The 21,521-nt window shown below is 45.6% G+C and overlaps 1 protein-coding gene across 2 annotated transcripts in view; it reads right to left on the bottom strand.

The window, feature by feature from the left end:
• Window positions 1–475: 475 nt before the first annotated feature.
• TEK (TEK receptor tyrosine kinase) overlaps window positions 476–21,521 on the bottom strand; it is a 102,807-nt gene continuing 81,761 nt past the window's right edge. The window contains exons 13-23 of one of the 2 annotated variants that reach the window (XM_080820385.1): window positions 20,846–21,145; window positions 18,396–18,547; window positions 16,419–16,629; window positions 13,680–13,790; window positions 11,037–11,227; window positions 10,384–10,497; window positions 6,140–6,210; window positions 5,074–5,114; window positions 4,090–4,186; window positions 2,305–2,404; window positions 476–1,476 (exon numbers count right to left, since the gene is read on the bottom strand). In XM_080820385.1, coding sequence (XP_080676511.1) covers window positions 1,402–1,476; window positions 2,305–2,404; window positions 4,090–4,186; window positions 5,074–5,114; window positions 6,140–6,210; window positions 10,384–10,497; window positions 11,037–11,227; window positions 13,680–13,790; window positions 16,419–16,629; window positions 18,396–18,547; window positions 20,846–21,145 — 1,463 coding nt within the window. In that variant the 3' untranslated portion in view covers window positions 476–1,401. Of the gene's footprint in view, window positions 1,477–2,304; window positions 2,405–4,089; window positions 4,187–5,073; window positions 5,115–6,139; window positions 6,211–10,383; window positions 10,498–11,036; window positions 11,228–13,679; window positions 13,791–16,418; window positions 16,630–18,392; window positions 18,548–20,845; window positions 21,146–21,521 lie in introns of both variants that reach the window. The other variant, XM_080820384.1, reaches the window with a different exon arrangement.

Below are 21,521 nucleotides of genomic sequence, written 5' to 3'. Positions count from 1 at the left end.
GGATCAAGTGGCAGGAACAGGGAATTTTATGCTCTGTGTAGACCAATTTCACACTATCCCAGTTAAGAGATTGCCGTTCTGGGGCACCTGGGTGGCTCAGTGGGTTAAAGCCTCTGCCTTCGGCTCAGGTCATGATCCCAGGGTCCTGGGATCAAGCCTGCATCAAGCTCTCTGCTCAGCAGGGAGCCTGCTTCCCCCTCTCTCTCTGCCTGCCTCTCTGGCTACCTGTGATCTCGTCTGTCAAATAAATAAAATCTTAAAAAAAAAAAAAAAAGATTGCTGTTCTAAGCCCTCAGTGGACATTGGCGCATTACTGGAGGCACAGGGTGCTGCTGCAAGAGAATGCGCTTGCCAGAACACTTCTCCATGTTTCCAGTCCTGCCAGCTGGAGGCCCCACCCACCGCGCTACAGGCATCTCACTGACACAGTTATAGGGCGGGAACTTGACATCAGGCATGACCTAGGAGAAACATTCCCAGACAAAAAACAGGTACGCAAGACATTTATTCACTTACTATGAGATCTCACGGCAATGTGTGCCTACCGTATAAACTGCAGACTCACAGCTGATCAGCACGGGAACTTTACAATGTGCAGTACGTGCAGGGGTGTTCTGTTGGTACGAATGTCACAGGTCTCCCAAATAGATCCCCAGGCTTCCTACTCAATTTCTTAAAATACACAAAGCAGTGTCACCAGAGAAACTAAAACTAAAGTCCATTGATTTACCAAACTTGTACTTCTTTAAAGTTCCTTAGACACGCACTGAAGGAGAGTTGAGTCCCCTTTTAGACGGTAGCACTCTGGATTGACCCGTGGGCTCTGGACACACATGACAGAGGGGTCCAATGACTAAATGACATTGAAATGGCTTCTACAGTTGAGGGATTGAAGAATCCCTTTTCAGTGTTCAACTATGTCCTGATAGAACGAACATGTTTCCCCCACTTTCCTCACCGGTGCCATAAGGGTTGGTGTGACGTTTATTAACATCTTTCTTCTATACAGCAAAACATTTTACAGCATTCACTATGAAGGTAAATATCCAAAAAAAATCCAGAATGATAATGAGTTAGGCATCATAATAATTGTACTCACACACCTTCCTGTAAAGTCCATATTTTTAGAAAAATATATTATTGCATATGAAACCACAAACAGGCATTCTGAGTTCAGCACATTCTTACTCACAACGGTATATACAGTCCTAGTAGAGTCGAAGGGTCCTACAGATTCACACGCACAGGTTTTTGTGGTCTCGTCCCAGACATACAGCAATATATATACATTTGTATATTCTGTGTCCCCTCTCTTGGCAGAGTCTTGCTGGCTTTCTTGGCATCAAGGGTCTGACGGGCCGGGGAAGGGGCAACATTACGTACAGATGGGTGTGGTTTGTTCTAGGCGGCTTCCTCAGCGGAGCAGTCGATCCCGGCGTAGGCGAACTTCTCATAAAGCGTGGTATTCACGTAGGTCTACGAGAGCAAGAGTGGTGTAGAACCACAGTGGTTAGAACTCAACAAGTGCCCTGCCACTGCCAGGGGCAGGAATCATCAGACCCTAGTTTTCTTAACTTGTTTTGATTCAAATACTAGGTACCTGGGTGACGTTTTTCTGTCCCCAGACCCCCATGTTGTATTTGCCGGCTTTCTTCCTGAAGTGCATCCCTGGCCTTCTGCACCTAAGACTTCACACTCGTACTCTCCTCAGTCTCTAGGCCATTCTTTCTTGTCCCGGTGTGGTCCTCCCCAGAAATGTCCCAGTCTCTCAGGATTATTTCTCAGTCCCCATTTCTCTCTGACCTCACCCACATCTCTGGTTTAATTACCACTCGGGTGGTGGTAACTTTCCGTCCAGTTCCATAACCTAGATTTGTCTTTTCACCCTCAGATCTGTACAGCCAACCACCTGCTGGACCTTTTTATAGAATTCCTGCCCCTGCCCCCTAGAAACCTGCACACCAGGCTGTACCGGTTACCGGCTGTGTGCCCTTGGACACATCATTCTCACCTTTGTATAGATTTCTTCTGCAAAATTCAAGAGTCAGGCTCCATTCTGATGAGGTTCCTTCTAACTCAGAGGTAATTCTATCTGTTGTACTGAGTGACTCTCTCTTTAATGGGAATCTGATTAACTCGGACATTGTAACATCCTCAGAGCTGGGGGCCATGTCCTTTATGTCCCTCTATTGCCTCAGGCTACACCCAGCCCGCCTTGTTGAACTGTATCAGCTATTTCTTTTTAACGATACGGGACATGTGATGAACTGTGACTCAGGAGCCTGCCCGGAACTCTGCACTCACCTTGCGTTCTTCTAACATCCTGTTTAAGGACACCAGGATCTGGGCAAACGAGGGCCTCTCGTAGGGCTTCTCCCGCCAGCACTGTCTCATGAGGTCATACCTGTGAACACAAAGGGTTAAGCAGTGAACTCCGTGACTCTGCTTCAGTCCTGGGCCTGTCCTGCTGTGGGGCACCGAAACGGGAGAAGAGAGGGAGCCATTTCACACGTGGGCATCTGCGCTTAAGCGGCAGCACAGGAGTACAGCATCGAGTTTCTCTCTGGCCTCCCCCCTCCCCCCACCGGTCCCCGTTTCTTCTGTCAGTAAAACTAGTGCCCATCCTGAGTGCCATTCCTGCAGGATCTTGGTCTCAGCTCTTCTGATCTGGAAAGAACCGACTCATGCATGCATCTAGGGCAGCATTTCCCTTGGAATGCCACATCTCTCAAAATGTTAATAATTCTTTTTTTTTTAATCTTTTAAATAAATCTTTTAAATAAATTTGCAAGATTCCCACCTATTGCGTCTCCTCCTTAGGGAGTAGTAGAGTCAAAGCTTGAGAAGTCTTGCCCTTACAAACAAAAAACCTGTGTAACCTGACTTAACCTGGAACTTGCCCAACGTAAGCAACCATAGAATTCCGTCCCTCTTATATTACCTCTTTGCATCTTGTATGTCCTGGGAACACCATGTGGAAGCACTGGTCTAAGGCAGTACACCCCCCAATGTGGTCAGCACCATTTGCATTAAAATGCAGATTCCTGGGACCCACCCTACACCTATAGAAGCAATGTCGGACTATCCTACTATCTCTCTGATATGAGGAATTTGAGAGGCAGGATGGGGGGCTGTGGAGGGTAGGGAAGGAAAAAATGAAACAAGATGGGATCGGGAGGGAGACAAACCATAAGAGACTCTTAATCTCACAAAACAAACTGAGGTTTGCTGGGGGGAGGGAGGTAGGGAGAGGGTGGCTGGGTTATGGACATTGGGGAGGGTATGGACTATGATGAGTGCTGTGAAGTGTGTAAGCCTGAGGATTCACAGACCTGTACCCCTGGGGCTAATAATACATTGTATGTTAATAATTTTTTTTTTTAAAAGAAGCGATGTTGGAGGGTAGGACTCAAAATTTCACATAGGAAACGAATGTCTTAAGGGAAACCTACAGGCACAGAAGTCTAGCAACCTGGTGTAGTCTAGGTTCATGCCTCTCGTACCAGAGACCTAAGGAATACCACGCTTTCTCAGAAAGTAACTCCATGTGGACAATAAATTCTTCGCGGAGCCCAGCGCCTTGTCCTTTCACATCATGCCCTTCAGGCAGCAGCTCCTTCAGGGAGTTCTGGGAATGGTGGTTTCACAAAAGCTACTCATTCGTCCCTAGGAAATAATTCTTATTCCTGGAAAATGATCCTTGCAGAATCAAGATTCTGTGATTTTAAAGAAATCCATCTTCCTAACGTCACAGCTCTGAAATCTCTATCTCCAAAGCTAGCCTCAAGGTTTCATGCATTTATTTATGAATTTCAGATCTTTTCTGCATTTGGGGGCCTTTCCTCATTTCCATCTTCCTGATATCATTGCCTTAAACTCCTGCTGGATTTCTATGCCGATAAAGCTCTTCACTCCCTGCCCACTGCACCATGCTCTGAGTTTAAGGAGCCCCCTACCCCCCTCCTCAATTTTGGCTGTTTGGGATGGCGACGTGTGTATGATTCAGATACCCCTTCCATGAGAGTCTGTGTGTTCAAGAAATGCGGGGGAGGTCAAGATGAAATGGCCCCAGTGCGGAGGCTGACTTACACCTCATCATCACAGTTCAGGGGCTTCTCCAGTCTGTAGCCCTGGGGCAGCTTCTCGTAGAGCTCTGCACATGTCATCCCGCAGTAGGGGGTGCCACCTGGAAGACAGAAAACCACGTCACCCTCAGGCCCTACTAGCTGGCACACAGGGTCTCCTGCCTCAAGCCTCTCAGGCAGAGAGATGGGGAGAAAGGGTGTGGCAAGGGAGGTGCCCACCCAGCGTGACCCTCCCCTCTGAGCAAACCCACCACACAGCACAGCTGCCCAGATGCCACCAACCGCGTCACAGGGCGGCCATCCCCTTGGTGGAAAGATCCAGTTCAGGGCTCCCAGGGCTATTACTCACAGGGCTATTCTCCTCCCTGAGTCAGCCCACACAACTTGTCTAGCGCACCAATGAGCGGTATCTTATCCCTACTTGGGAGTCTGCCGTTAGGTTATCCACTTCCTGTTTGATCTGTAATAGTTACTGTCCAATGATAGAAAACTTGGAAAGTACAAAAAAGTAGGGAGAGAGCAAGCAATAGTGTGTATCACTCTGGTGTAGTCTTTCCGGGTTTTTCATGGGCAGTATTTATACAACGGGGGTCCTAGTGTAAGGCAGTTGCTGAGTTTTGACACACACGTTTTCACAAGCTATTAACTGGCCTTCGGAAAGGACTTCTCACGGCTGTGTAGTGTGCCGTCTTCAAGTTGTACGAGCGATAGTTCTGGGACATCTCTGCGCCCACAAAGACAAGCTCTAGTGTAGCTCACAGCCACCAGGTTGTTAGTATCAGGTATGACATTAGATACAGGGCTCTCAAAAAAGAAAAACGGGAAAAAACAGAAACCTATCAAATTCTATTTCCCAGTCCTATCTGGTGGTGCCACGTAAATACAGAAATACGTAAAAATGGCACCAGTGGAATGACACAGCAAGGGGGCCCGGGAGGGCCGGCTCCAGGCGCCTGAAGCCTCGCCGTAGATGAACGTGGACACTCACCCAAGGAAACGATCTCCCAGAGCAGCACTCCGTAGGACCACCTGCAGGGGACACAACGGGGAGACCAGTCACCAGCAGACAAGCTGACAGGTTAGTTTCCTGCCTCAAAAGTCAGGGTGACTGATACTTTGCCGAAAAGGAAGTGTTAAGTGTGTGCTCCCTGGGACAGGGCCCCGCGAGGGCATGTGCTTCTCTCCTCTTCCACCAAGATCAGGAATCTAACAGGGAAACCGCGTTAGAGGCCCCACTCGCTTCAGGCGGAGAGCACGGGACAGCGTCAGGGCGGCAGGGGCAAGTCCAAGCTGACAGACTAGAGTTAAATTCCAGCTCTACCACCTTGACACTCGCATGACCTGGGACAAGTTACTGAACCGCCTGAGGCCTCTTCGTGTGTTCGGAAAGTGGGGACACCAGCTGCTGCCTCAGTCACAGAGAGGAAGTGAGAGGACACCCCAGAGGCATGTTGCATGCAGTGAGGACACAAGTACTCGCCAGCCCCCGGCCCTTCCCCAGGCAGAAGTTAAACTCCCTGGACAAGTCACCTCAACCCTCAAGGCCTCAGTTTCTCCTGCCGTCAATAAAGGTATGGGCCAGACAGCCGAGGTCTCGCTCCCAACCCTCCCTTCCACCGCCAGCCTGAGACTCGTCCCTGCAGGCTGCGAGCAGAGACGCTCTCTAGACCCAGCCTGCCTTCTGCCCCTGCCACCTCTGACCCCAGCAGCTGGTCTGGGCTGCCCCCTCACCCCCCACCTGTAGGCGGAACTCAGTCGGGGATGTGGAACCACAGGAAACCCCACACGCCCCTTGACTCTCTGGTGATCGAGAAGTCACCACTTTCCCTTGACAGGCAGAAGGAAAACCACAACCTGCCCCCAATGATCTTGACCATGAGAACAGTCTATCTACTCTGAGGCTGTATTTTGTAGACTATTAATTTATTTCCTGGGCTTACAAACTAGCTTTATTCTACAGAGGGACATCATATTCCTGCCTCTCATTAAGACCTCTGTCAAATGCTTACTTTCCTGGGGGAAAAAAAAACCCTCAAAATAAAAGGCGTACTCACACGTCACTGTTGGTTGTATACACACTGTAATTTAGTGACTCGATCGCCATCCAGCGCACCGGGAGCCTTCCCTGGAGAGAACAAAGTGAGATGCCACTTAGTCAAGACAGGGACCCTGCCCAAGGCATGTAGCTTGCCTGGAGCCCTGCTTCACCCAAGCACCACGGGGAACTCTACTTAGAATTCCCAGACATATGGGGTGGTAGAATCAGGAATTGCTGTCTGTATGTGCCACGCACAAGAGCATTCTCAAATTCAAAGACATGCAAAGATTAAGCCCTGCTTATTTCAAGGAGTCCCTACAGGAGTTTTACGTAAAGAAGAAGAATTGTAAGCATGGGCATGTATGTGTGTGGATGGCTGTGTGCTCTCTTGGTGGGCATTTCATTTATTCACTTTGTGTCTCTCAGAGGTTTGAAAGGGGAGGGAGGCAGAGAAACCAGGAATTAAACTGTAAGGTGGGAAAGGCTCAGGCGATGTCAGGTGACCAACTGTGCCTGGAGGAGATGGGGCAGACTTTCAGACAAGGGGACCTCGGAGTTGGGTCCTATAAGATGTGTAGGTTCAGCAGGTGGCCTGGGGAGAGAAGAGCATTTCAGACCAAAGGGAACGGTGCGCATGCACATCAGTGGAGGAAGAAATAATTTCCTGTCAGTGCAGTTTTCACTGGGTTTGGAGTGTGGTGAGAGACACTCATCCTTTGGGGGCCCGGCCCTGACTCTATCCAGACTGTCCCCATTTCTTTAAGTCCAACCTGGGAAAAATGAATGTGGACTGGACACTGGGAAGTTTGACTTCTAGGTTTTAGTCCTAGTTTTACAGTGATTTGGGGGCTGCCTTCCTAAAGACCCACCCAGAGAATTTCATGGGCCCTCCTGAGAGATGGCTGCCTCCCTTCCAGGGTTTTGTCCAAGCTCCAACAGTGGTGTTTCAGCCCACAGGAGCCAAGAGGTGGGGCCACACCAGCACTATGTGGGGGGTCTTTTCAGCCCCCCCGAAACAGGAGCAGGCATTCTCCCAGACCAACCATCCTGAGACCAGCTGTGCCCTGGTCCGCAAAAACTATTCCTGAACGTGCCCTTGTCTCCCAGATCTTTGTGAAGTAGTGATATTCTGAAGCAGTGATATTCTGAAGCTCTTTCCGATCGTAAGGCCTGATTGCTACCTTACAGGTCAGTTATAAAACTGTCTCTTCTCAAACCTCCTCCTTCAGTGTATCCTCAACATTCGCGCCTCCCTCCACTCCATGCCCACCACTCCCCACCACCAACCCGTTTTCCTAGCTGCTTCTTCCCCTCCACAGGAACGGAAGGCGTCATCGACATTTTCTGTCTTGTCTTTGCTTCTAGGTACCTGCTAGCTTCTGACCTTACTTCTGACCTCACACCTCCCAATGACTAATTTCCATGTTCACTTTTTTATTTTTCTCATTTGACATCTTTTGGGTCTTTCCACTTCCACCTGTTCCCCTTGCTCTCTCTCCTGGGTTTAGGCCACCATCGCCTCTTACCTGAGGACAACCTCTTAACTGAGCTTCCTCCTTCAGAGTTTACTCCCTAAGGATCAGTCCTCCTCACCACGGCCAGACCGATCACTCGAAATGGCAAATCCAGCCGTGTGGTTCCTTTTCTTAAAGTTCTTCAGTGTCCCTTATTGTCCCAAGATCTCAAGTCCCTAATTGAATCCAAAATGTTTTAGCTGGAATTCAAGAATCTACAAGAAGACGTTATAACCCTTTCCTCCTCCCACCCTAAATTTTAACTCTCCTTCTCTGCATTACACTCCAGCCGCATTGAATTACTTGACCTGAATGTTTGCCTCTAAGTGTTTATATAGACTGTACCCTCCAGGTCATCCAATTCATTCCTGTGTCTCCAATATCTATTTAACATTTGTAAAACCCAGGAGCTGGCCTCCTCCAGGGAGCCCTCATGACTCCACTCGGGCTCAGTTCAGTGTGTGTTCCTCCTCTGTGCCCTCCTGGCCCTTGGCACTCACCCACCGTTAACAATTGTTCATTGTGCGTCCGAGCTCTTTAAAAGTGGAGACTAGCTCAATTTATGTTACCCCAAAACCTAGCACAGGCATGAAACACTGTAGTCATAAATAAACCAATGATAAGGGGATGGATCTATCCATGATAATAAAAAGCCCCAAATCACTTAGTATGTTGGTTTCCAGCATTTCCAATATTAGCATCACCTGGGGGACTTAAAAAACAGAAACTGATGTAGGAGCCTCATCCCAAGGCAGCTGAATCATAGTATCTCAGCCATAGGACTCCGCATCCGTACTTTTTGAAAGCTTCCCAGAGATTCTGGAGTGCAAGGAGTGGAAAATCGCGGATTTAAAGGGTAGGCCAGGGAAGGTGGCCACTCTGCCCTCTGGTGGTAACTCGCCACACTACACCCTTCTTGCCGGGAGCTTGCTTCTCTCCATTCCCTCACCTTTCCTCAGCCCGGGCTGTCCCTGTGTCTTTCCTCCTAGACCTGGTGCTGCCACAACACTTCACCCAGCTGCTAGCAGACAGAATTAAGTTCTGACCTACCTAAGTGCTCTAACCCTCTAAGCATTTCCCCCAAACCTTCCAAGACTGCCGAAATCCCTGCCCTTTATGAAATGCCAAGCAAAGCAGCATTTTTCTTAGGAATCGGAGGACAGGATCCAGATAAAATGTGTAGGTTGTGGGGTAAACTGTGTCAGTGCCTCTACCCCATCACCCAGAGCACCACAGCCCCCCAAATGCCAGACAGAAGCAAGGAGAGGAGCTCTGTGAAGGAGAGCCCAAGCTTCAGGTGGCCCAGAAGGAGCACGGACAGTGGGAGTGAATGGGTGAGGGGCGGGTCCTGGTTCCTTAAGACAAGCCCAGTCCCTCTGCAGAGAAACATTGCCTGTTTGGGGTCAGGCAAATTCAGAAAAACTGAAAAGAACAAGAGAAAAAAGTATTACATGGAAGCCAGCCGTCAAGGAGGTGGCTATGGCTTCTGAAAGCGTTGCCATCGATAAGCATCTGGAGTCCCACTGGTTGTGTGCAATGGTCTCTACAGGCCGAAGGGGCCCCACTTCAAACCCCCATCCAAAAAGGGACTGGAAAGATCCAAAATGGTTATGTTCACTGGGATGGTAACCATATAAAAATATGTATGTTTGTGGAAGGCAGTAAGTAAAGGAAAAATAAAATGGGTCAAGGGAGTGAACAATGGGTCATTTCCTTTTCAAAACATTCTTGAATATTGTTTATTATCTTGTCAGTAACTAAAATAAGTATATTGGGAAAAACAAGAAACAAAAAAAAGACCTGAATAAGAGGATAAATACAGAAGCCTGAGCCTGGCGAGACACCTTGTTACCCACAAACATAAAGGGACCGTGTGAAAACTGCCGTAGTCACAGGGAAGCTGAGCCCGAGCAATGTCCATCAACCCTCGGGAAGGGGGAGCCGTGCCACTGGGGTAGAGCCACCAAACACATGTGACGACTACAGGATTTGTCAGTGCCAAGGTCCCGCACTCACCCACCCACACAGGGAAAGCAAGGGTGGCGCCATGTTGTCACCCAGCTCTCACGTCCCTGGGAGGGGCATTTCTGGGGCTTTATGATTTACACTGGGCCACAAAAGCAGAAGGAGTCCACTTCTCTCCTACTGGGGGGAAGTTCTCCTGGGATCTTGTACGTCTAGATTGAATATCACTATCTGGGAGAGGAGGTATCATCAGGAGAATGTGGATTCGATGTGGGCTTGGAGAGACAGTGGAGAACTTGTGCTGAAGAGGGACATCTTCCGTAGGCTTTAGAAGTTATGAATTTCTCTCCAGGGCCTCCTTGTGATTCAGGAACCTCATTAATTTATTTCCTTTATATTTGGAAAGTATGTTAAATGCCTTTTTTTGCCCTTCCTACGCTTGCTGTACATGAAAGGGGGTTGAGGGAGCTCCTCAGAGGTTTCTGGGTGAGATACTTAAGGGTCTGGCCTAGAAGCAGACCAGAGCCCCTACACCATGAGATTTGCGTATACCATCCCTTGGCCACATGTGACGGTGGCTTTTCACTGGTAAATGTGGAGCCCTCGGTCATTTTAGGAATCAAAACTCTGAAGGGATGTTTGCTGGGCCAGGGCACTAACTCCTGGGGTACACAATCAGGTGCCCGAGTCACCAAAGAATGGAGGTATTCCAAGAGAAGGGCCATCGCGAGAGGGAGGGGCCCTGGGGAGGACGTTCTCCGTGTCTGTGCTCTGAACTTACCATCGTCTTTTTCACATACACTTCTTGACCTCGGGACAATCCAAAATCTGCTATTTTGGCTACATAGTTTTCACCAACTAAAATGTTCCTGGCAGCCAGATCCCTGTGGATAAACTGAAATTTTAAAAAACATCATGTATTTTCAGCATTTTTGCTTGTTCGCTTCATTCTGCTGGCACAGAGCCAGTGGGGCAAGAACTCTGGGAAATAGAGAAGGGAGGATCCCAAGTCCCTTAAACTTCCCCCTCCAAAATCCTCAGTGGATTCTGCCAAATGACCATGTCTTGCCATGTCTTGGGAAGCATTTCATGGGGGAAAAGAAAGAAAAAGAAAAAAGAAAGAAAAGAAACCCAGGTCACTAAATCTTCCTGTTGTCATGCAAGTCCTCTGCTACCGTGCGTCGTTTGGACCCAGGAGAAGCTGGGTTAGGCACCCCACCAAATGCATGTGCCGACATTCACTAAATACAGGTATTGCCAGTGTTCGGCCTTAACTTCTATACAAATAGAACGGTAACAAAGCCATGAAAATTTGGGAGATTCTAAGGGAATTGCTGGGGAAGAGGAATTGAAAAATGCATAGATTTAACTCAACTCTAATTCTGGAGAGAATTCTAAAGGAAAGATGTCCAAAGCAAGGTCCTTACAACAAACCTGTTTTTGGCTCAAGTAGTCCATACCCCGGGCCACATCTGCTGCGAAATGGAGAAGCTGCTGGGAGGACAGTGTGGAGGCGGTGCTGTTGGCGATGGCAAAGGCTGGATCGGTCTCCAGCACTCGGCTCTTGCGCAGGAAGTCCAGGAGGTTTCCATGGGGGGCATATTCGATGGCCAGGTACAGGTAGCCTGTGGCGAAAGGGAGAGACATCACCTTCTCAACAGCTGTGAAATTTCTGAGATGGGCGATGGTCCTGGGAACTGCTTATAAAACTCGGTATCTAAAAGCAATAGGTCTAGCGGTACCAACCTCAGGAATGCTGGCGACAGGAGGAATGGAAGTTCCATGCTCCTGTCATGCTTAAAGGGCACCATGCTTGAACCCGGGGTCCCCTCTTTCCCACACCCCTTCCTCCCGCCGCCAGTGGACTAACATGGAGGCTTCCTGAATGCTTTCACCCTCTCAGTAAGAAGAGCAGAATGAAATGAACGTGTTTCCCTTCAGAAGCTCTAGGACAGCAGGTGCACGTCATCTTTTTTTTTTTTTGTCAATATTGATGGAGAACGAATATGAGCCAGGCATGTTATTCCATTTAGTCTCTAACTTTTCTTGAGATTATTTTAAAAAAAGAAAAAGATTCCGTATCCATGGCAGAAGGACTCACACCAGGTAACATTCTCTCTCCTGCTTCTACTCCTCCCTGGAAATTCGTACTCAGTCACCATATTGCTGATTAGCTCACTGGTCAGCACAGTCTAATGTCAGAAACTGCATCTTGCTTAGAGAGATCAGAAAATTCAAACTTTTAGAGACAAATAAAACAATAGATCCTCGAACAAGTTATGGTCCATTGTCTTGGTTTTATTCCAAATTGTTTGTTTTAATAAAATTACTTTCTTCCATAAAAACATTGATCTCTAGAGTCAATGAAAAGTAGACTGATTTTACTGTCTTTTAGAGGTAAATTTTTTTGGTATACCATTTTTTTTTAATTTAAAATGTCAAGTGATTGTAAACTTCAATGACATTCTAAGACAGTGAAATTCGGGCCAAAAAAAAAATGTCTAACACTGTACCATGTTGCACTGTAAGTCAAGATACACCTCAATGCTTTCTCACTTCCTTACTGAACTATAAATTTTAAGAGCCAACCAGTTATGGGCTAAGGTGATGACAGAGCAAAAATTTGGAAGATACATATTTTTCTGTTGATGGTGGTTACTTTTTTTTTTTTTTTAAACTTTTCATTTACTGTTGTCCCATGCTGATTACTCTTTTCAGGAAATACCTCAAAAATAAATGTCATTACTTCATTATCTAACCTAAGGGACATGATCTGGCTTTCAGAATTACACCCTTATTGGATCACAGAATGATATATTGTTTGAAGTCCCAGTATTTTTAGTTTAATAAATTGAGGAAAAGGAAGTAGTCTCTTTTCTATTGTTGCTGTTTGTGCTGCAAAGTCAACAAGAGGTTGTCAAGTTTGTAAATAATGGCTATGTGGAGCTTTTTCGTGGACGCGAACTTTTCCATGAGAGATTAAGTGAAAGCATTCCTGCAGAACTAGAAACCCAGGTAGCCTGGAGATGTAAACTCATGGAAGTACTCAGTAATATCTGAATTAATAACATAAGTTGAAGGGCGCCTGGGTGCCTCAGTGGGTTAAAGCCTCTGCCTTCGGCTCAGGTCATGATCCCAGGGTTCTGGGATCGAGCCCCACACCAGGCTCTCTGCTCAGCGGGGAGGCTGCTTCCTCCTCTCTCTCTGCCTGCTTCTCTGCCTACTTGTGATCTTTCTCTGTGTGTCAAATAAATAAATAAAATCTAAAAAATAATAATAATATAAGTTGAACTTTAAGAGTGTGACATAGGGGGGCGCCTGGGTGGCTCAGTGGGTTAAGCCTCTGCCTTCAGCTCAGGTCATGATCTCAGGGTCCTGGGATCGAGTCCCGCATCGGGCTCTCTGCTCCGCAGGGAGCCTGCTTCCTCCTCTCTCTTTCTCTGCCTGCCTCTCTGCCTACTTGTGATCTCTGTCAAATAAAAATCTTTAAAAAAAAAAAAAAAAGAGTGTGACATAGGGTAGTTGTAAAGCTCCACCATAATTATACCAGTAATGGTTTTGGAAAAAAAATAAAGCTCAATCAGATATAAGCTTATTATTGTTCTTATTTTATCCTAATCATCACCAATGCTTTCACATTACAGTTGATTATTGGCATTCATGGATTTCACATTCAGAGTATCAGTGTCTTGGGTTTGGAGGAATTAAGCAATTAAGCAATTAAGAAGAGCCAAAGCACTTCCTGATGCTGAAGGCTTCCCCGATTTACCTAAGCAACAGCAACCAAGGAAACCTCTGGGTCAGCAAAGATGGGAGTTTGCAGCAACCATGGGAATGTCCGGGCAGTAATGATGAACCACATCAGAGGGCAAAAGATCCAACCTCGAGACCTACCTCCAGAAAGTTGTCAGACTTCAGCACAGTTTATAAATGGGACTAGACATTCCAATTGAGATGGCAACTTTTTTTTTTAAAGATAACATTCTTAAGATTATTATCTTTACTGATTTTAATAAGGACTGTGCCTGTTTCAAAAGAAAAAATTCTGGCAGGAAAGATAGGAAAAGTGCATCTTACCACGATGTTCACACGCTCCCAAGAGATTGATGATGTTTGGGTGGTGGCCAAGTTTACAGAGAACCTCCAGTTCCCCAGCGAAGTCCCTGTGGTCATCTTTGGAGGCATATTCTGGGAAGAAAGTCAAGAGTTGTGATTCCCTCTCTGTTAGACCTCTTTGGAAACAACTGTCCTGTCCTGCTCCCCTCAAAGGAACTTCAGAGTCACCATCAGGTCTAGAAAACTGTACAGAAACCAGAGATTACTCTAGGAAGAGTACTTGGAACTGCTGACACCCTGGGCTGACACTTCTTTGTTGTTGGGAACTGTCCTGTGCACAGTAGGATATTTGGCAGCACGTCTGGCTTCTCCCACTAGATATCAGCAACCCAGCCAAAAATGTATCCAGATGCTGCTGAATGTTCCCCCAAAGGGCAAACCCACCCCTGCTTGAGAACCACTGCTTTAAACTTTTCCTCGTTTCAACTCTCAAATACCCCGTGAAATGACTTGGTAGCGACAGAGTGGCCTCCGCTTTAGACTCTACCTATTCTAGCTGAAGCTGCTGTCCAGCAATAAATATGCTGAGCAGGAGAACCAGTTTCAGGGCAACATCACAAAGAATGCAGACACTTTGCTTTATTACCATAATTATAACTCGCTTTTCCACAAAGCAGTCCTGCTAAAATAGAAACTCAAATCCAACAGCATTTATATGGAAGTGCTTGGTGGTCAGGAAACTGAGTTGCATTTGTTTCTAGTCTTTTCGTCCTGTCTCTCCCTTAGCACTTGGGTCAGAAGAAGGATCACCAGGACCAACCAGGCTGAAGGGAAGGCGCTCTCTGGTTGTTGCACAAACCGATCAGCCTTGGTCAGTGACAAAGCACTCTAACTGCTTTTTTAAAAATAGCATTGCATAGGAAAGGTGGGAGAGGGGGACTGTTAGGTGCTGGTGGCTCTGTGCTGGCCTGGATGTGCTTGGAAATTACAGGAATGTTTCATAGGGGCTAAGGGTACCCATAAAACTAGCTAGTAGGCAATCATAGGCCAGATACCCTGTTCTTACCACAAGAAGCCCGAAGGTCAATGCCTTGGGAGCATTTTTAAAGATTTTTTATTTATTTATTCAACAGACAGAGATCACAAGCAGGCAGAGAGACAGGCAGAGAGGAGGGAAGCAGGCTCCCCACCGAGCAGAGAGCCTGATGCGGGGCTCGATCCCAGGACCCTGAGATCATGACCCGAGCCAAAGGCAGAGGCTTTAACCCACTGAGCCACCCAGGCGCCCCCCCCCTTTTTTTTTTAAGATTTTTTATTTCTTGGGAGCATTTTTAAAATGAAGTTCTTTATAAGCAAGTTGTCCCCCTACTTCGGTAATTGTCCTCCTCGGAATGCATCACTCTCCCCATGACAGTTTCTGCCCTGATGCCCCATTTAAGCTATTTCACCCCTTCACATGGGCATGAGACAATCAGGTTCAGTTCAGATTTTAAAAGCCTGGCTTTTACAAGATTCTATACTCTGTTCTCTCATTCTGTCCTTACTGTACGCCAAAACTCCCCATGACTAACGTAGCAAAACGAAAAAGAGATTTATGGATGCTAAGCAAGATTGTGCGTGTTTGTGTGTGTGTGCTTGTGTGTGTGTGTTTGAAACATACTACTATCCCTAAGCACAGACACTATTTTATTTGTTTTATTTTATTTCTTTTCTGTCAACACTGCAAAAAGCAGCAATGACATAATGAGATTTAGGGTTAATTCCAACTTTAGGTTCCATATTGTCATCAAAAAGGAAAACCTAGCAGCAACCTTAGAGAGCCCGCTTTGTGAAGGTGACCAGCAACAGAAGCTCATGACATTCCCTACTCCAATTCATGGCTTTCCAAGGCCGGATGCTATACAAACAACACTGTGGCTTCCTAGTCAAGCCACACATAAACTCCTCACGCAAGAGAACACAGCCGGGACCGCCAGTGAGCTAGTCAGTCTGCTTTCTCGCAGGAGGTATATTAGCCATCTTGGTAAGTGGGTAAGCACCAAGCAGTCCTGAGATGAACACAACTGGAAAAGATTTAGTTCTTCTGACCTTAGGTCGGTAGCTTTCAAACTGGAGCATACAGAAGGATCACAGAGCACACATGTTAAGAACACAGATTTTCACATGTCCCCCCAGAAATTCACCTACACTAGACCCGACAGTGGGAGAGGCCAAGAAGATGAATTTCTAACAACGTCTCCAGGAGCTCTGTTGCAGATCATCCACGAAGACAGTAGTTTGCAAAGTGTGGTCTCCAAACCCTGGCATCAGCATCACCTGTGAGCTAATTAGAAATGCAAATCCTCTGGCTCTGCCCCAGACTTACTGAATCAGAAACCAGGGTGGACCCCAACAGTTTGTTTTTAACAAGCCTTCCAGGTGATTCGGATACTCACTCCATTTTGAGAACCACTGCATCAAGAGATACAACGGTGCTCCCCTGAAGTTAGCCGTGTGTGACAGAGATCTATCTATATTGTCCCATCCCAACGAGTCGAGACAGTAGCATGTAAACAGCTCATGCCTTCATATTTATGGCCTGGCCCTATCACTGGCTGACCTCAAAGGAACTACCACCTGCCATTGTTCAGAACAGCTGTATTTGACATCATGCCAATTTTCTGTTTAAATAATTTAAGACCATAGCGGAAAGATTTGACAGGAAGTGAAGTTTTCTCCCCACCCTAGTGAAATGCTGACTTGATCTGGTCAAGCACTGACCTTTCATCCTCTTGATGGCAGCATCCATCCGTAACCCATCCTTCTTGATGCGCGCCTTAAGAACCTGGCCAAAATTACCCTCCCCGATCACATCTTGAAATTTGATGTCATTCCAGTCAAGCACTGGATAAATTGTAGGATCCGGGTTGTTTTTGGCCTTCCTGTTCAGGGCCAGAGTTCCTGAGTTGAACTGCACAGCTGGCTCTTCCCTCTGGAGAAACAATTTTTTCATGGTTTCGTGTCAGGATTTTTCATAATTCTAATGTGCATAAATATTCCTGGTTTGTATCCAGACCAAGTAAAACAAGAAATTGTCTAATTCTAAAATGCAGATGGAAATAGGTTTCATCTAACAGGCTGTCTAAAGGGCTGCATGACGTAATTCCAGGCCTCAGGTGGGAGGCACGCTGCAATCGATTAGCAATGTCTGCAGAGCACAAGGCAGAGGGGAATAACAGCAAGTATGCCACAGGATGGCACATCCCCGAGTTAGTCACACTTGAGTTTCTGCTGAGCTGGGGAATGAACAGGTGTTCAGTTCTGCTTTGGAAAAGAACTCAGAGATCCTGTCTGGGGCAGTAACAGGCCGTGCATCGCTAAGAGCTTTCCTTGCATTATCTTGGTCTACTATTGACTCTTACTCTCTCTGACTTATCCTAAACTTTTGAACCTCTCAAGCCCACTCTGGGGCAGACTCTGGCTCCAGGATGACAGATGCATACAGTAAAGCCCAACATAGCATCCCCTTTTCTCCTGAGTTTGAAAGACTGTTGACATATCAGGACAAAGCAGTGGGACCATGAGCAGCTCCAGCACTCCCAGCCCCCTTGCTAGTATTTCTTCTCCAGAGACAGCCTGAGTTGAGTCACTTCTGGCCTGGAGTCAGATAACAAAGCTCCCCTCATCCTCCAAGGAGGGGACTCTCAGGGATTTGTGGACAGGAAGCTGCACCTCATCTGGAATGTATAATTATACCCAATGGTTTAAACATGGAATTGATAAAGTCAGGTACAAATTCATTTTACAGAATTTGAAACCATAATCGAGTTTCTAGTTTGAAACCACAAACTAGAAAAACGTTCTAGTTTTAGAAAAATGTTCTAGTTTTAGAAAAACATTCAGGCTATAGCATACCAAAGGAATCAAACTGGGTGTATACTGGTCAGGTATGATTTTGTAAGCCTTGGTTACTGGTCAAAATTTCTAGATGAAAGAATGGGGCTGTGCCAGGTATTATAAACTATGACTGCAGACTGATGGGTACACAAGAATGGAGAGACACATGTGAACATAAAAATTCACATATATTACACATATAATATATATAAGCAATAATAAGACTGGGAGATATTAGAAGAACCAAATAGGAACTGGAAGTAGGAAATGTGGGGAAAATTTGTCTAGCACAATACATCGTTACCCATCACACTGAGGTCTGGTTATGTTCATGTCCTTCCTTATTAACAGCATTCAATTCTTCATATTGCAAGACTGGTCCTCCTGGTGACTCATCACTATGATGATAATACATCTCATTTCGGCAGGGCAATAGTTCTGTTTTAGCCCTGGTTTCCTAAATAATTATTAAGAGCAAACTTTCCACTCTCAAATTCATTCCAGTTTGGACAACAAATTACATAGTCATATTGTTTATCTCCCATTTCATAATGGAAGTCAAAGAGAAGATGAGACCTGCCTAAGGGAAATATTTGCTTTACAAGTAAATTTCCTGGTCCACATCTTTTTTTTTTTTTTTTTTTTTTTTTTTTTTTTAAGTAGGCCCCACACCTAGCGTGGAGCCCAACATGGGGCTTGAATTCACAACACTGAGATCAGGACCTGAGCCGAAATCAAGAGTTGGTTGCTAAACCAAGTGAGCCACCCAGGCACCCCTCCTGGTCCACATCTTTAAAGTGAAGATTCTGTATACATGCAGACTTGTACTTAATAGCTAGTAGGAAGATGAGGCACTACCACGTTTTGGAAAGCTTGGGCCATTCTCCTTTGGACATTTGCCCTCTTCAATTGCAACATGATCAGGAAAGCCAACAGCACCGTCAGGCAAGTCATTCCCGCCGAGCCAAGGATGGCTATAAGCAGCATCTTCCCACCTCCAAGGTCCACTGGTGCTGCACAGAACACAGGAGAAGCAGCAGGTTTAGTTTAGGAGAGAGAAGCCAAGACCAACCTTGGGCAACATCATGGTACAATGGATATGTAATGGCAGCCCTGGCTCTGCCAACTAATTGCTATGGGATGTTCAGCTACTCATTTATATGTTCTGAAACTCAGTGGAGAGGAGTCTGACTCACAGGACTGTTAGAAGACCTAAAAAAAGAAAGGGAAAAGTGCTAAGCATTAGTTATTACCATTTGTCTCACTTTTACTTCCAAGTAAAGGCCCAAGCAGTAGCACATAATCAAGTAGCATCAAGAATCACTAACTAGATAAAACTTTGGGAAGGTGGCTAAACATCCCTGCACAATTTCCCTAACTAGAAAAGCTCTCAAGTCTTAAGTTGCTGAATTTAAATCTGTAAGTTATCTTGCCTTTTTTTTTTTTTTTCTTGTTTAAAAGCTGATGGAGAAAATCCAAGAATACCATTGGGAGAGTGAAGGAAAGGAGGAGGGGAAGGAGGGAAAGACAGAAAAGAAAAAACATTAAATTAGGGCTTAAGTCAAAATCAACTGTTAAAGATTATGCTCTAACCCATTTCCCTTTATTTAAACAAAAAAAAATTAAATGCAATATATTTTCTGAAAAACAGTATGTAGAGCAAGACCCTATGTTCTTACAAGTACTCTTTTGTGATCACCTCTCTTTCCTTCCTTCTCTCTCGAAGCATGGTACATAAAGACACATCTGGAACAGAATGGTGAGGATTTTGTTGCTTTGTTATGCCTTGTTTTTAATTTTTCTGTTTGTATTTTACATATAGCTTGGATTTAGGGCCTGTATACATTGTACCAAAGCACAAATAATTGTAAAAAACAGGCATTAATTAAGGGTGTCACCTGAAAACTGCAACTCTCTATAACTGGCAGACTCCTCATTCCTTGGACATTTCAAAAATATTCCAAAGAATCAGCTCTGAAAATATGGCATGGTTCCTTTTATTTCTTTTTTTTTTTTTTAAATATTTTATTTATTTATTTGACAGACAGAAATCACAAGTAGGCAGAGAGGCAGGCAGAGAGAGAGGAAGGGAAGCAGGCTCCCTGCTGAGCAGAGAGCCCGATGCGGGGCTCGATCCCAGGACCCTGAGATCATGACCTGAGCCGAAGGCAGAGGCTTTAACCCACTGAGCCACCCAGGCGCCCCGGTTCCTTTTATTTCTTAAGTAACCCTCAAAAACCAAGAAGTTTTTACTACCAGAAGATTTTCTGTAAAAATAAACTCTAGCCCAGATTATAAATCTGCAAAACTCTCCATCTAACCTCACTCTGTGTTCCCCTGCACACATTGCCGAGGGCTGGCAGGTGCCATTGCAGACAGAGTTCAAAGGGAAGGTGCTCTGGGAGCTGCAGCGCCCCCTCCCCACCAACCCTGGTCCCTTATCCACTTAACTACATTCAACTCGCATTATCAGCCATAAACACTGAGCATCGTGTGCCTGGCACTCTGAGAGATCTCCAGCTATCTCAAAAAGCTTACTCTCACTGGAATGGGGTTTAGTGGTAGACATGGAGACATCATGATTTGGATCCAAAAAGTAAAAACAAAACAAAACCAACCAACCAACCAACAAAAAACCCCAACTTAGAAGAGCATAGTGTCCTCAAAGCTAAAAGAGGAGTTCATTTGAGAAAGAATGGAGTTGGTTCTTAGAACCTCCCACTGAAGCACCCGCACAGGCCTGCCTTCGCTAAGCAGGTTCCACGTTCTTTATCCATGGAACGAAATTCATATTCCTCTGAGCCTCCATTTCTGTATGGGGAGTGCTGATGGGCTAATTTAGGCTTAACAAAAGAAAATGGATCAACAGGGTAGCCCTCCCAGGGGCATTTTCATTTTAAGAACCTATCTAGAGTGGTGCTTGGGTGGCTCAGTGGGTTAAAGCCTCTGCCTTTGGCTCAGGTCGTGATCTCAGGGTCCTGGTATCAAGTCCCACATTGGGCTCTCTGCTCAGCAGGGAGCCTGCTTCTCCCTCCTCCTCTGCCTGCCTCTCTGCCTACTTGTGATCTTTCTCTCTCTCTCTCTCTCTCTCTCTCTTTCTGTCAAATAAATTTTAAAAAATCTTTAAAAATATAAAAAATAAAAATAATAATTATAAAAAAAGAACCTATCTAGAGATGGTGAAGCCTATTTGGACAAATGAATTATGTCACATCACATACATATGAGGTAAGTATCTTAATGAAGATAATGGGGCTTTTCTAATACTCTCCAGAAACAATCCTAGGTAAATACCTGTCTACTTTACCAACCTTGAGATTTAGAAAGGGTCATCAATTCATGAGAAAAGGTTGGGTTGCTTGACCCTATGTTGTTCTCTGCAAAAATGTCCACCTGGTAGGCTGTTTCAGGCTCTAGGCCCTTGAGCTGATACTGGGTAACGGTGGCATTCTTGATCTTCACATCAATGTGCTGGTCTTCATTCTTGCCCTGAACCTTGTAACGGATGATGATAGAAGAAATAGAATAGCCATCCAAGATTGTCCAAGAGATCATGGCTGTGGAGTCTGTGATGTTAGAAATCCTGATATTTTCTGGTTGAGGAGGGAGAACTGGAAATTTAAAAAAAAAATTCACTTAAGTTACACTACCATCTCTTAGATTATTATGGTTTTAATGGCTACTTACTGTCAGCACATAAACCAAGAAAGGCAAATAGGTGTTTTCTTGGGTAGTAATTCCAATCAACTGGAAGTGGACTCCATGCAGACTTGACAAAATGGCACAACACAGGAAAGTGGCAACACATATTTCATCATATATTTTCTCATCCTTGCATTAAATTAAGACATCAAATTCTGTTACAACTAGTAGAAATTGGGCAAAGTGTATGGACAAATTCATCAAAAAGCAGAAATCCAAGTGCCAAAGAAAAGATACTCCACATTGCTAGTTATCAAGAAAATGAAAATTGAAATTAACATTGGG

The sequence above is a fragment of the Martes martes genome, assembly GCF_963455335.1.
Source record: "Martes martes genome assembly, chromosome: 12".
NCBI lineage: Eukaryota > Metazoa > Chordata > Mammalia > Carnivora > Mustelidae > Martes > Martes martes.
This window is presented reverse-complemented; position numbering and strand designations above follow the sequence as displayed.